Below are 12,969 nucleotides of genomic sequence, written 5' to 3' on the forward strand. Positions count from 1 at the left end.
CTGGGTTCTACGGTCAAACAGGCGCAAATTTAAATCCATGCACCACCTCTTCCTGGACTTTGGGCAAGATCTGTTTCTCTAAGCCTCAGATTCCTCGACTGAGAAATGCAAGTTCAATAGCGCTTGCTCCATTGGGCTGTGTTATTAGGCAGTGGACATAAAATGTGTAATCCAGAGCCCAGTCCTGGGGATGCCCAGTAAGTGGTGACCGAAACTGATGACCTGGATTCTAGTCCGGACAAGTCCCTTCGTGTCTTCTGTAGACGTTGGCTGAGGCAATGATTCATGAGAGCCCTTGTAACTCTAATACGTATCATGTTTCCCTATGATGTCAAAGCCACATTATCTATGTAACACATTTTTCCAAAACTTAGTGGCTTAAAACAGCAGAAATCTATCATCCAGGTGCGGTTTAGCTGGGCACTTCTTCCTTAAGGCCTCTCAGAAAGCTACAATCAGGGTGTCGTCTGGGGCTCAGCAGGGGAGGATCTTTGTCCATGTTCGACAGCGTGGTTGTTGGCAGGATTCGGTTTCTTGTTCTGAGGACCCTTGTTCTTCACTGGCTGTTGGCTCTTTCCACTCCTGGCCTTTTGAAGCCTTATCCTCAGAGCAGCTTACCACATGGCAGCTGGCTTCCAGCAGAATGACCAAGTAAGAGAGCAATGGAGAACAAGCAAAACAGAAGCCAGAATCTGTTTGTAATCTACTCTCAGAAATGACATCCCATCACTTTGCCATATTCTAGTTACTAGAAGTTAAGTCATGAGGTCAAACTTTTACACTAAAGACCCCACATAAATCCACATGAGCACTGCAGGTTTCAAAAGCATGTCCAGAGAAGCATGTTGGAGTCCAATTAGGCAACTGTTAACAAATTGTTCCTAATAGTGGTGACTGTAGTCTTCAGTACAGGTGAATTAGCTACATACAGCCCCTCATTCAGAAAGCTCATCCCTCCTTACAAAACAAGGACATATGCAGAGCTCTTAAATAGATGGCTCCGTGTCCCCAGGACCTCACCTGTCCCCAGACTTCAGTGTGCGTTAGAACCAAGTGGGAGTCGGTGACGCCTGCAGTGTCCCAGGCCAACCCCTCAGATTCTAATTCAGAGGTTGGTGGAATGAAGGAGTCTGCATGTTTATAAGGTGCCCAGATGCTTATATAGGTGGTACATGGACCTTGTGGAGAAACCACACACCAGGCCACCTGTTTATAAGATTTCAAAGCACTGAGCACAGTGCCTGGGTTTGTGCCCAGGAAATAGCCTGAGGGCAGCCTCATAACCAGTCCCGCACAAGATTTCCTGTTCCCTCCCAGTCCCGCGCACTCTCAAGTGTAAAATTAAGACCTCCCTTGCCCATCCCCCAGCCCGTCCAGGGGAAAGGAAGAAATGACAACAGTCACATTTCTATTTTATAAGCACTTGGTTTTATTGCACAGAAGCAATTGAAAGTGGATTCCAGTGGAAAAGTGCGCCCTGGCGTGGTACAGTGGTCAGCGCCCAGCCCCACCTGCTGCAGCTCTTCTGGGACAGAGAGCTTTAGGCAAGGACTCGACCACCCCTTTGGAAAATAGAAGGCATTCAGGAATAGGTTAAGACATCTCAAGCATAATGTGTTTCTAACTGCTCATTCATTATTGCGGTCATCTGTCAGTTGCACATACAGGAAATAAATGCACTTATTTGGAGAGGAGGGGGCAGTCTGTATAGTCAAGTGTTTACGTGTGGCATTCGGCATATATCACATTCGGCTACATAAGCTATCATAACATAATTGCCCATCGCCTAGGGAGGGTTTGGGCCATGGGGCTGGGAGTTGGGAGGACCCTCTCTTGCTAACATATTGCTAATAGAAATTCCTGTTTGGTGAAGGAGGGCCTGTTGTCTAAGCAGAGTTTCTTCTTAAAGAAAAGAGAGAAAAAAGTGAAAATTTGTTATACTGATCCTTGAGCTCCCAGACCCCCCTGAGTTTCTTTGGCTGCTCTGAATGATCCCTTCTCCCTACCTTACTTCTCTCCCTTGGTGGCCTTATCTTCTGCGGCCTTCTCTGCAGGTCTGCTGTCTTTCTGGTCTGTGCTGGAGGATTTCTCAGCCTTGGCTTTCCCAGGTGTGGAGGCCTCCTTGCCAGGTTCCTTGGCTTGGGCCTCTGTTTTGGGTTTCTCCTCAGGCTTCTTGGCTTCTGCGGCCTTCCCCTCCTTGGCGTCTTTTTTCTCCGGTGCTGCCGGCGTCTCTTCCTTCTTTGGCTTTTCTGCTGCTTTGCTGGGTTCTTTGGGCTTGGCATCATCTGGTTCCTTCTTGGCCACCTCAGTCTTCTCTTTAGGCTTGGCCTCTTCCTTCCCCTTGGCAGGAGCCTCCTTCTCTGGGGTGGTTGCTTTTTTCTTATCTTCAGCCTCTTCCTTCTTGGCTTCAGCTTTGGGTTCTTTGGGCTTTTCCACAGCAGGCTCCTTCTTCTCCTCGGGCTTTGGAGCCTCCTTCTTGGGCACCTCATCTTTCTTGCTGTCCTTCTTCTCCTCAGCTTTGGGTATGGCTGGAGCTTTCTCTTCCTCTGCCTTCTTTGGGGGCTCTTTGGCTCTCACCTCCTGGGGTTTTTCTTCCTCCTTCACAGGGGACTTGGCCTCCTCCTTCTTTGGGACCTCCTTCCCAGGAGCCTTGGCCTTCTCTGGGGATTTGGCCTCCTCCTTGACAGGGCTTTTGGGCTTCTCTGGGGACTTGGCCTCCTCCTTCACAGGGCTTTTGGGCTTCTCTGGGGACTTGGCCTCCTCCTTCACAGGGCTTTTGGGCTTCTCTGGGGACTTGGCCTTCTCTGGGGACTTGGCCTCCTCCTTCGCAGGAGACTTGGCCTTCTCTGGGGACTTGGCCTCCTCCTTCGCAGGAGACTTGGCCTTCTCTGGGGACTTGGCCTCTACTGGGGACTTGGCCTTCTCTGGGGACTTGGCCTCCTCTTTCACAGGAGACTTGGTCTTCTCTGGGGACTTGGCCTCCTCTTTCACAGGAGACTTGGCCTTCTCTGGGGACTTGGCCTCCTCTTTCACAGGAGACTTGGCCTTCTCTGGGGACTTGGCCTCCTCTTTCACAGGAGACTTGGCCTTCTCTGGCGACTTGGCCTCCTCTTTCACAGGAGACTTGGCCTTCTCTGGCGACTTGGCCTCCTCTTTCACAGGAGACTTGGCCTTCTCTGGGGACTTGGCCTCCTCCTTCACAGGAGACTTGGCCTTCTCTGGGGACTTGGCCTCCTCTTTCACAGGAGACTTGGCCTTCTCTGGGGACTTGGCCTCCTCCTTCACAGGAGACTTGGCCTTCTCTGGCGACTTGGCCTCCACTGGAGACTTGGCCTTCTCTGGGGACTTGGCCTCCTCCTTCACAGGGGACTTGGCTTCCACTGGGGACTTGGCCTTCTCTGGGGACTTGGCCTCTTCCTTCACAGGGGACTTGGCTTTCTCTGGGGACTTGGCCTTCTCTGGGGACTTGGCCTCCTCCTTCTCTGGGGATTTGGCCTCCACTGGGGATTTGACCTTCTCTGGGGACTTGGCCTCTTCCTTCATGGGGGACTTGGCCTTTTCTGGAGACTTGGCCTCCACTGGGGACTTGGCCTTCTCTGGGGATTTGGCTTCTTCCTTCACAGGGGACTTGGCCTTCTCTGGGGACTTGGCCTCCACGGGGGACTTGGCCTTCTCAGGGGACTTCACCTCAGCTGGTGACTTGGCCTCTTCCTTCTGTGGGGACTTGGCCTCCTCCTTCACAGGGGACTTGGCCTTCTCTGGGGACTTGGCCTCGGCTGGTGACTTGGCCTCCTCCTTCTCTGGGGATGCAGCCTCTTCTGCTGGGGGAGACTTTACTGCTTCTCCTTCCTCCTCTTTGGCCTCTTTCTCTTCTTCTTCAGTCACTTCTTCAGTCACTTGGACCTCCTCTGTCTGTTCCTCCACAATCACAGTTTCCTTCTCTGACTTTTCTACCATCTTGATCTTCTCTTCACTTTTGACTTTGATGTGAGTGGACACGGAGGGGATCTTGGGGAGTCCTTCTGGAAGGAGGAAAGGACTCGGGCCAAAGCCAATTCGACATTCTTCACCCTCCAGGAGTTTTCTGCAGAATGGATAATGAAACATGTTACTATTAACTCAAAGTCGATCACTGAGGTAGGGGGCTTCCTGGGTTACTCCGAAGACCCCCTGTGTGTAGTGATACATAGTTTGGTGGAAGAAGGGATGTGAATGGTGGGCACTTAGACTGGAGGAGGTCACTAGCAGATCATCCCAAGGACTACCAGAATCTGTACCCCAATGGCATTGCTCTTGTTTTAATTCAACTAAGGCTACCACTTATTAAACTTTTTTTCCTCTGAAAAATGGCCCTCAAGAGAGAACGCCTATATTAACAAAATTTACATGTATTGTCCCTCAAAATGTTGTTTAAGAGAAAGGGGGGAGTATGAGCAAGAAATTCCACATTTATAAACCTGGGCTTTAAAGGTATTAGAATGTTCCCATTTGAATTTCAAGGCTCTGTTGTTATATTCTCATCCTTTGAATTTTAGGAATAGAGTAGGGACAGAGTTCCTACACTTTCCTACCCACTAGAAGTGTGACCTTATTAGCAAAGCCATTCAAACTCTTCAAGCCTCAGTCTCCTCATTGGTAAAAACAGGGTCATTAAGAGTTTCTACCTCAGAGGGTGGTTTCAATGAAATAATGAATGAAAAGAATCTCTTTAAGAGGTAGATTTGTAAAGGTCCTTGACAACTCAAGTTCCTCCTTTCTCTCCCAAGACAGGCCTCTGGCTGGCTGAATCTGAGAAGAGGGTGGGGAGCTTTAACCCTCTAAATCACTGTCAGACCCTCTAAGTCACGCTCAAGATATTTGCTTCTCAGAAGACAGAACAATGGTGGCCAGGACTCGGGGGAGGGAGGGGAAGGGATCAGGGAGTTCTTGTTTAATGAGCACCGAATTTCAGTGTGGGAAGACGAAAAGTGTTCTGGAGGTAGATGATAGTGATGACTGGACAGCAATGTAAATAGTTTTAATGCCACTGAACCGTAGGCTTTAAAATGGCTAAACGGTAAATTTTATGCTGTATACATTTCACAATAGTAAGAAAAAAAATTTTTTTTTTTGGTCTCTAAGACAGCAGGCTATCTCACTGCAGATCTTAAAATCCAAGGCTTCTCCTTCTAAGAACACAAGGGCTCCCACCACCCAAAGGCCCCCCGGCCCCCTCACCTGTAAGCAGCGATCTCAATGTCCAGAGCCATCTTGACATTGAGTAGATCCTGGTACTCTCGGAGCTGGGCTGCCATCTCCCACTTGGTGTTCCTCAGCTCTGCATCCAGCTGCTGGATGGCCTCCTGGGGAGGAGAAGTCACACATGCGTTGCTGTCAGTCACCATGGAGACCTCGGCACCAGCGAGGCTGGAGTGGGCTCTGCACACCCAAAGAGGCCCAGGCCAGCCCCACCTTGTGAAAGCTTCAGGACCTCATTCATGGACCCGGAACAAACATCCCACTGTGTGTATAACCTCAGCCTGGGGAGTGTTCTGGAATGGAACACGCCAGACACCGACCACGGCTACCACAGGTCATTGGGATGATGGGTGAATTTTTACAGATCTTAAGCTTAGAAAGGGCTCAGTGGGAACTTGTCTGCTTTGGCTCCCTGTTGTCTGCCCAGTGCTCCAAAGCACCTGCACAGTAAAGGCTCGGGAGGCAACTGCCGTTGATGGCTGAGACCATGCACAGAAGCACGCTAAGGACGAGCTGAGGCTTCTCCCCGACCCAAGCCCCCGAGCCACTGCTTAAAGGCAACCACCGTGGCTGATCAAAAAGCAGCCTCTTTTTCTACAACAACCACATACTGCTTGTATAATAAGTTCTCTAAAAGAATTTTTAGACACTTTCTTTCAGTCATTGTCTTTAGTGGGAGGTATCTGCTGAGGCCTTCCCAGGCTGTCCTCACTCAGACACTGGTTACTGTTTACTGAACACCCACCAGGACCAAGACTCTGCTGTCTCTCACTCATCTCATAAGAAGTTCATCTCTCTCTTTAATCTTCATAGCTCTGCAAAGGAGGCTTTTTTTTTTTTTAATTGCATTGAGAGAATTCAGTCACAGAGAGAGGCAGATAACTTTCTTAGGGTCACACAGCTAGAAAGACATACAGGTACCCCTGGTATGTCTGACTCTAAGGCCTATGCTCTCCACTCAAAGAGGGACAGTGACTTGTCCAGGGTCACCCAGCAAGGTTAGGTGGTCTGGCTTTCTGCCCCACCCCTGCCCACCTGGTAGGATGCGATGTCAGCCTGGTGACGGTCCTCCAGCTCAGAGCGCTGCCTCTCCAGTGAGTCCTTGGTGCTTTTGAGCGTCTCCAGCTCTGTGGTCCTGGCCTGCAGCTGGCGCCGGTACTCAGATATCTCCTCCTGTGCTGAGCGCATGGCGTCTGTGTTCACCTTGGCTGCCTCGGACAGTCGGTCCAGCCTCACTGTGGGGGAGAGAGGCAGGGCACAGGGTTAGACACAACTGGATTTGGAAGGGGCCACAAGTGGGTTAAGGACCTCCTGAGTGCCAGGGGCTATTGTGGATGCTTCACTCATCCTCTCCTGTGTGACAGGCAGATGACACTGCCCAAGGCCAGCAGGCCAGTTTGAGCAGCAGGACTGGGGTTCAAATCTAGTGTGTATCTGGCTCCAAAGATCACACCCTGACTCCCCAAACGCAGGCCTCAGGTCCTGCACAGCAAAGAAGCCCCTATTTCTTCTGGCCCTTCTGGTTCACCTCCCCAACAAAGGCTGGCAGTGCGGGGGGTTATGAAACCTGGCCCATGGAGCTTAACCTCAAGCTTGGGGTTGAACAAATCAATGAGCCTATGACCTTTAGAGGCATTAGGGCTCTGGGAGCCATGGAGCCATAGCAGAGCCCAAATCCCTGTGGAGTCTGAGGCCCGTGTGCCAGCTCCTCTGTCCCTTCCTCCCCCTGGCTGCGCGTTCTCTAGCACAGGAGCCCCTGTGCCCATGACAGCCACACCCTGGCTCCTGTGAGCAACAGGCTGCAGGTTCCCAGAAGGCTTCAGGGGCCAGAGTGGGTCTGGAGATCTAGTGTGAACCTCCTGACTGTGAGCATCCTGAATCCTGAGATAATGATACCCAGGACCTGAGTCTTAGGAGCTGAGGAGGAAGAGTGATCCAGAAGTCCTGGGATGGTCTGCCAGGGTGAAGAGCAAAGTCCAAGAGGGCAGCTTGCTCTGGGAGGAGCCTTGCTGCTGCAGAGATGGGGGAGGGGTGGTTCTGCAACCGCAGAGGAGAGGCAGGAACCAGAAAAGCCATGCACCCAAACCCCAGCTTTTCTGGTTTTCCCTCCTAGTGCTTCCAGAGACTTAGAGACCATCCAAATGGGTGAGGATTCTTACCCACTGTGTATCACAGGCTTCTCTGAAAATCACTGAAGCCTCTGTGCCCTCTCCCAAGAACAATGCAGAAGTTTTAAGGAGCGTGGAACGCCCCAGGGTAAGAAGCCCAGTTGGTCCATTCCCCTTCTAATCCCAAAAGGAATGAAAACCAGAGAGGGCAGAGTGTGGGTCAAAGTCACCCTGAGGGTGTTGGACACAGCTTCAGAGCTGCAGCAGCTGCACCCTAGCTGACTCAGGGTGGCGTGGAGGTGGGGGAGGGAGATAGATTTGGGAGGCTCCCAGCTTTCAGGAAGGGGAGAGAGGACATTCAAGGGCCCCCTGGCCCCTTCAGCCTCACACACCAATTGGTTGTAATGATGGCCTTCCTGGGGAGAGAGAATGTGAGAATGACTCACCCTCTCTGACTGTGGCGGGGAGGGGCCTGATAGGTGTCAGGAGAATGGGGTCCCCTGCAGTGTGCAGAAGAGGGGGATGGGCAGCATTGGACGGGGAAGGGATGTTACTTTGAGGGGCAATGAGGGACCTCCCCGGCCCCAACGACTAGAAGCCGGCGCCGCTTTGGAGCGGAAGAGGGAACCTGTTGGAAGTGGGGCTGACTCACAGTCGAGGGGTTACCCTGACTTGGGAGAAGGAGCAGAGAGGACTGAGAATTGAAGGACAGATACAAGGACCCTGGAGAAGGCCAAAGGAGAACCTAGAGTGGGGAGGAAGAGGCGGGGAGTGCCGCACAAAAGACCCAGAGTAAAACTGTTTTTTAGCTAAGGGGCGTGCCCTTTGCTGGGGGAACCTGAGCAACCGCACCATCCAACCAGCCCTCTAGGCCGACTCCACCGACCCCCTAGGTCACACCACCCTGCCTCTCGATGTCCGACCACCAGGGGGCGCCCCTCCTCCCTGCCCCCCGCGCCTGCAAACCTCGGAACCACTCCTCGGACTGAAGCGTGCTCTGCACCGTGTGGCCTTCAAGCTGCGCGCGGATCTCGCGCAGGGCCGACGTCACGTCGCACTTGAGGGCATCGCGCGCCTCGGCCTGCGTCTGCGCGGCGCTGCTGCTCTGGATCTGGCCGAGCAGCTCGCCCACCTCCTCCTGGTGGTGACGCCGCAGGTAGCCGCACTCTTCCTGCAGGGCTTGTGCCTTCTTCTGCAGCTCGACGCGCGCCGCCTCGGCCTCCTGCGCAAAGCGGGCCAGTGCGCGCGTCGCTGCCTCGGCCTCCTCGCGCTGCCGGGCCTCGTCGTCCAGGCGCTGGCGCACGTGCGCGATGTCCTCCAGCAGGTGCTCCTGCTCCAGGCGCAGCTGGCCGCGAGCCGCGCCCAAGCGCACCACTGCGCCGCGCATCTCGCGCACCTCGCGCTCGTACAGCTCGCCCATGGCTGCGCGGCCCGCCTGCTGCTGCCGCAGCGCCGCCGCCTCGCCCTCCAGGCTGCGGTTATGCGCCTCGAGCTGCCGCACCTTGTCGATGTAGCCCGCGAAGCGGTCGTTCAGCGCCTGCAGCTGCTCCTTCTCACTGCGCGCCACCACCACGCAGCCCTCCGGTCCGTTGCTCAGGGTGTCTAGCGAGTCGGTGCTGGAGGTAGTCCCGGCGCCTCGGAAGCGGCTCGGGGAGGCCGACACGGAGCTCACGGAGGTCCGCGCCCATGAGTGGAATCCGCTGGAGGAGCCGGCTGCAGAGCGCGCTCCGCCCGCGCCGCCTTTGCGAGCCAGTGCATAGTGCAAGCTGCCGCCTCCGTGAAGCGGCGCGAAGGCGCCCAGCAGCGCGTCGGCGCCGCTGAAGCTCATCGTGGCCGGAGCGGGTGCGGCCACCGGCGGAGAAGGAGCCCTGAGGCTAGGAGGAGGCGGGCGACACTGCGGCACCTCCGCACCGGCCGGCCCTTTTATAGCAGCCCGGCGGGGTCCAGCCCCTCAGCAGTTCGGGCGGGGGGGGCGGAGCGGGGGAGGAGGGCCCCGCCCTCTCCGCCTCCTCCCCCAGCGGCCTAGGCCGGCCGGCTCCGCCGCAGTGAGAGGGGCGGGGCAGGGGAACCTAGGAGTGAAGGGGAATCGACAACGCAGCGTCAGAGGAGACCCGCGCCCCCACCCCGCCGAGGGCGTCAGACGGTAGAGGACTCCCGGAGTGGACCGCCGGGGACCCCCCGGGTGCGGGTGGCGAGACCCTACTACTATGTTCGGAAAGAGAGAAGGCGTCCGAAATGGGGGAGCGAGGGCAAGGAGACCAGATGGGAATGGGACAGGATGCCCTCGGGATGGAGTGGTGGAAGGCGCAGTAGGATGAGGACCCCGAGTGATAGGGGGCACAGGAATTCCCTGATAGTTAGACCCTCAGGAGAGGGAGCTCAGAGTGTCTGCAGCCGGCCCGGAATAGGGGAGGAGAAAAGTACTCCTGAATGGAGGCATGGTGGGCGCTACAGAGTAGAGATAGAAGACCCTAGCTGCTAGAGAGGCCACCAAGAGAGGATTCAAGAACTCGGCAACCGGCCCGAAAAGGGGAGGGGGCCTGGAGTTGGGGAGGGGCGGCAAGGCTGCCCTGAATTGGGGGTGTGGGAGACACTGCAGAGGCTAGAGAAGGGAAGCCCGGATTGAGGGTGGGCACAGTGTTCTCCTCAGGATAGGAGGCAGGAGACCCCGAAACCGGCCCCAGCAAGAAGGACCCTCAGTGAAGTGTGCAGAGGGTTCCCTGTAAAGGCGGAGTGTGCAAGGGTCAAAGAACCAAGAATGGGGGTACTGCAGGGAACGGGGCATGGCGTTGGGAGAGCTGGTGTGAGTTGGGTGTGGGGTTTGGGGAGGTGGCAGGGGTGCCAGGAGTCCCTCGGGCCAGGGTCTGCACACCGAGGACAGCCCCACAGTTGCTGGCGAATGACCTTGAACACGTTGCCCCCACCCCCACTCGGTTCGCCCATCGGTACAAAGAACAGACCTTGCTCCAGGTCAGGCTGCAACTTGAGACCCCCAGAGACTTGGGAAGTCTCCAGCATCAGTAGAGGAGAGGAATCCTACTGCCCGTGGACATAGCAGCCACTTCCCCACAACTCAGAAGTCCTTTCTTCCTCTCCCCTCTCCATCTCCTCGGCTTCAACTTGTCGTTTCTCCCCACACCCACAAGAGACAAGTGGGTGTCATGACTGGGCTCCCTTCTCACACCCGGAGAAGCGGTGAGAAGCTTTCAGGGTATCAGAGCTTCTCACCCCCACAAGCCTTAATTCAGGTAGAAAAGAGGGCCTTTGTATTTGGGGGACCTACACTGCTGTTGATAGTTAGCTTTGTCTTGGGTTTGACTCCAGTCAAGAGCCTTGGGAGTGGGGGTGGTGCTGCAGCTGATGCTTCAGCACCAAGGACAGGGCCTACTCTTTGTTGGGGAGAAAGGGGTTAATTAACCTCTGCCTTCCCCTTGAGGGATGGGAGGGAGGAATTCTATCTCCCTGATGTCTGATCCCTGTGCTATGCAGATGGGGGACTGAGGAGGGGTGGATGGGTAATCCAGTGGGGTCACCCTGGCAGCCAGAGACCCAGCCCCTTGACCTTCTATTGGGGGTCCAGTTCCTCCATTCTGTGACTGTCTCCCACATACACACCTGTCTTGTCCTTCCATTGGAGCTGAAGGGACCTAGATGTCAGGTGTGGTGAGGCGGGGAGCCTTGAGACCCCCTAGGGAGTCACTGAAGACTTCCATCCCAGACCTGAGCCTCCCTCAGGCAGTTAATTCAACCTGCACTACATTTCCAGTCTGCATGGTTTTCCTTCTGTAGGCTCCCCAGGATGGGGACAGACAAATACCCTAGGGAAGACCTCTATCTGTCCTTTTCTCTCTGCACTCCACCTCACTCCCAGACCCCTGGTTCTAAGCAGGCCCTCAGAGATGGGGATGTGATTGTACTGTCCCTTTAACCAGGTTTTACTGGGAGGAGAGTGCACTGGGGAGGAGGAGGGAGGGGGAAGGGAGTTTCTGGTTTTGCATGAAGAAGCAGAACATGATGAAGCATTTTTCCCCTGTTTAAAGGTCCAGCTATGCTCCAGTTTGCAGGGGGCAGAGGGCAGGTGTGCAGTTGGTGCTGGGAGGATGGAGGTGAGTGTCTGGCCTGAGGCTTCTAAGAATGGCATTTGGGGGGCTTGCAGAGGGCTCCCCATTGACTTGTCATTCTGCTTGGAATCTTGCCATTAGCTCTGTTCCCTTGGGTCTTTTCAGTCATCTGCATAATGCAGATGCATCCTCTGGGTGTGGGGAGGCTGACAGGCAGCTGACAGCAAAGCGGAGTGGCAGCAGGGGCTGGGTAAAAGAGAGGAGGGGGCCAAGATGGATTCTGTCAAGGCTGGGGGCCCACAACCATGGGATTCTAAGCAAGAAGTCCCTAATGTGATTCATGTGGCTGGAAAATGACATGAGGGTGGGAATCCTGAGGTCAGTCCCCTCAAAGGGCCCTTTAGGCTCACCTCCTGGAAGTCATTCCCTTTTACCCCAACATGTAGTCAGTTATCCCCTCCATGGTCCCCAGTGCTAATCCACCACATCACACTTACCACCCTGAGTTGTCATTGGGTGAATGAATGGATGGATGAATAAATTCCAGCCGTTCCTCACCCAAACTTGTGGTCTAAAGGGGACTAAAAATGATTCTGCCCTGAGTCCTTGAGTCTCAAATCCCTTTGATCTTGCTGCCCCAGTTTTTACCATTTGAAACTGAGTAGAACAACAGTGTCATGTATCCATTCATTCATCCATTCTTCACATGTTTACTGAGTGCCTGCTATGTGATAGGTGTACAAAAAACACTGAGGTTCAGAACCCCAGAAACTTCTAAAATTGTCTCCCTGGGACAAGGATTCTCAAGTCGTTCCCAAATCCCAGTGCAGCGTTTCTCAGGGCAACTTCTTGAGGATTATGATAAGCACTCCTCCAAAAAGGAGGAGAAACAGGAGTTTGACAGCTGAAGGAAGTTATCAGGACTCTTGGTGCAACTCTTAGAGCCTGGACATGGTGATGAGCATTAGGAATCTCCCAGAGGTGCCAAGTTCCCCAAAACTTATTTGACCACAGTGGCTTCTGACCCCCCAAGTGTCACCCAAAGTGGCCCAGACTGCAGGACCCACCCAGGCATGGGCTTCAGGCCCTGTTCCCTCTGGGCTCTCCTTCAGGGTTAGTGCTCTTCAGGAACAGGGCTGCAGAGTGAAGGGTGAGGGTGGAACACAGTTTTCAGTGAACACTGGCCAAGCATTGCTGCCACTCCATTCATTCAGTGTCTAACAGGGTTAGACCCAGTGGTAAGCCCTGGGGACTCTGAAGTATGATACCTCAGTGAGGGGGAATACCCCATGTGTACAGCAGACAGAACTCAGCCACCACTTTCTCCTTGGTACCTCCTCAAACATGGCAAGAATCACTAGTCAAGGATCATTGTCCCTTTTATAGATGAGTAAACAAAGGCCAGAGTAAGGAGATGACTTGCCCAAGTTGACCCAGTGACAGGGTCTCAAATCATCCAACCTTAAGCTAGTTCTGTATACAGAAGGTGAAAACCTATTTCTCTGGCACTGAGGGGCCCAGATGACCTGAGGTTGGAGGAATGAGAGGCCCCCAGAGAGGGA

General features: G+C 54.3%; 1 protein-coding gene across 1 annotated transcript; it reads right to left on the reverse strand.

Moving 5' to 3' along the window:
• Positions 1-1,416: 1,416 nt before the first annotated feature.
• NEFH (neurofilament heavy chain) lies at positions 1,417-9,238 on the reverse strand. Its single transcript, XM_005887524.3, has 4 exons — positions 8,313-9,238; positions 6,274-6,473; positions 5,218-5,342; positions 1,417-4,084 (listed from the first exon to the last, which is right to left on the reverse strand). The coding sequence occupies exons 1-4, from the start codon at positions 9,172-9,174 to the stop codon at positions 2,008-2,010; spliced, it is 3,264 nt and encodes a 1,087-aa protein (XP_005887586.2). The 5' UTR covers positions 9,175-9,238; the 3' UTR covers positions 1,417-2,007.
• Between the last annotated feature and the right edge of the window lie 3,731 nt (positions 9,239-12,969).

Source organism: Bos mutus, chromosome 17, assembly GCF_027580195.1.
Source record: "Bos mutus isolate GX-2022 chromosome 17, NWIPB_WYAK_1.1, whole genome shotgun sequence".
Classification (NCBI taxonomy): domain Eukaryota; kingdom Metazoa; phylum Chordata; class Mammalia; order Artiodactyla; family Bovidae; genus Bos; species Bos mutus.

Excerpts from the sequence above, each read along its gene's own strand:
- NEFH (XM_005887524.3), bottom strand. The coding sequence starts at position 9,174 with ATGAGCTTCAGCGGCGCCGACGCGCTGCTGGGCGCCTTCGCGCCGCTT. Across the intron at positions 5,343-6,273 it reads CTGACATCGCATCCTACCAG|GAGGCCATCCAGCAGCTGGA; the intron begins GTGGGCAGGGGT and ends TCTCCTCCCCAG. Across the intron at positions 4,085-5,217 it reads ATTGAGATCGCTGCTTACAG|AAAACTCCTGGAGGGTGAAG; the intron begins GTGAGGGGGCCG and ends TCCATTCTGCAG.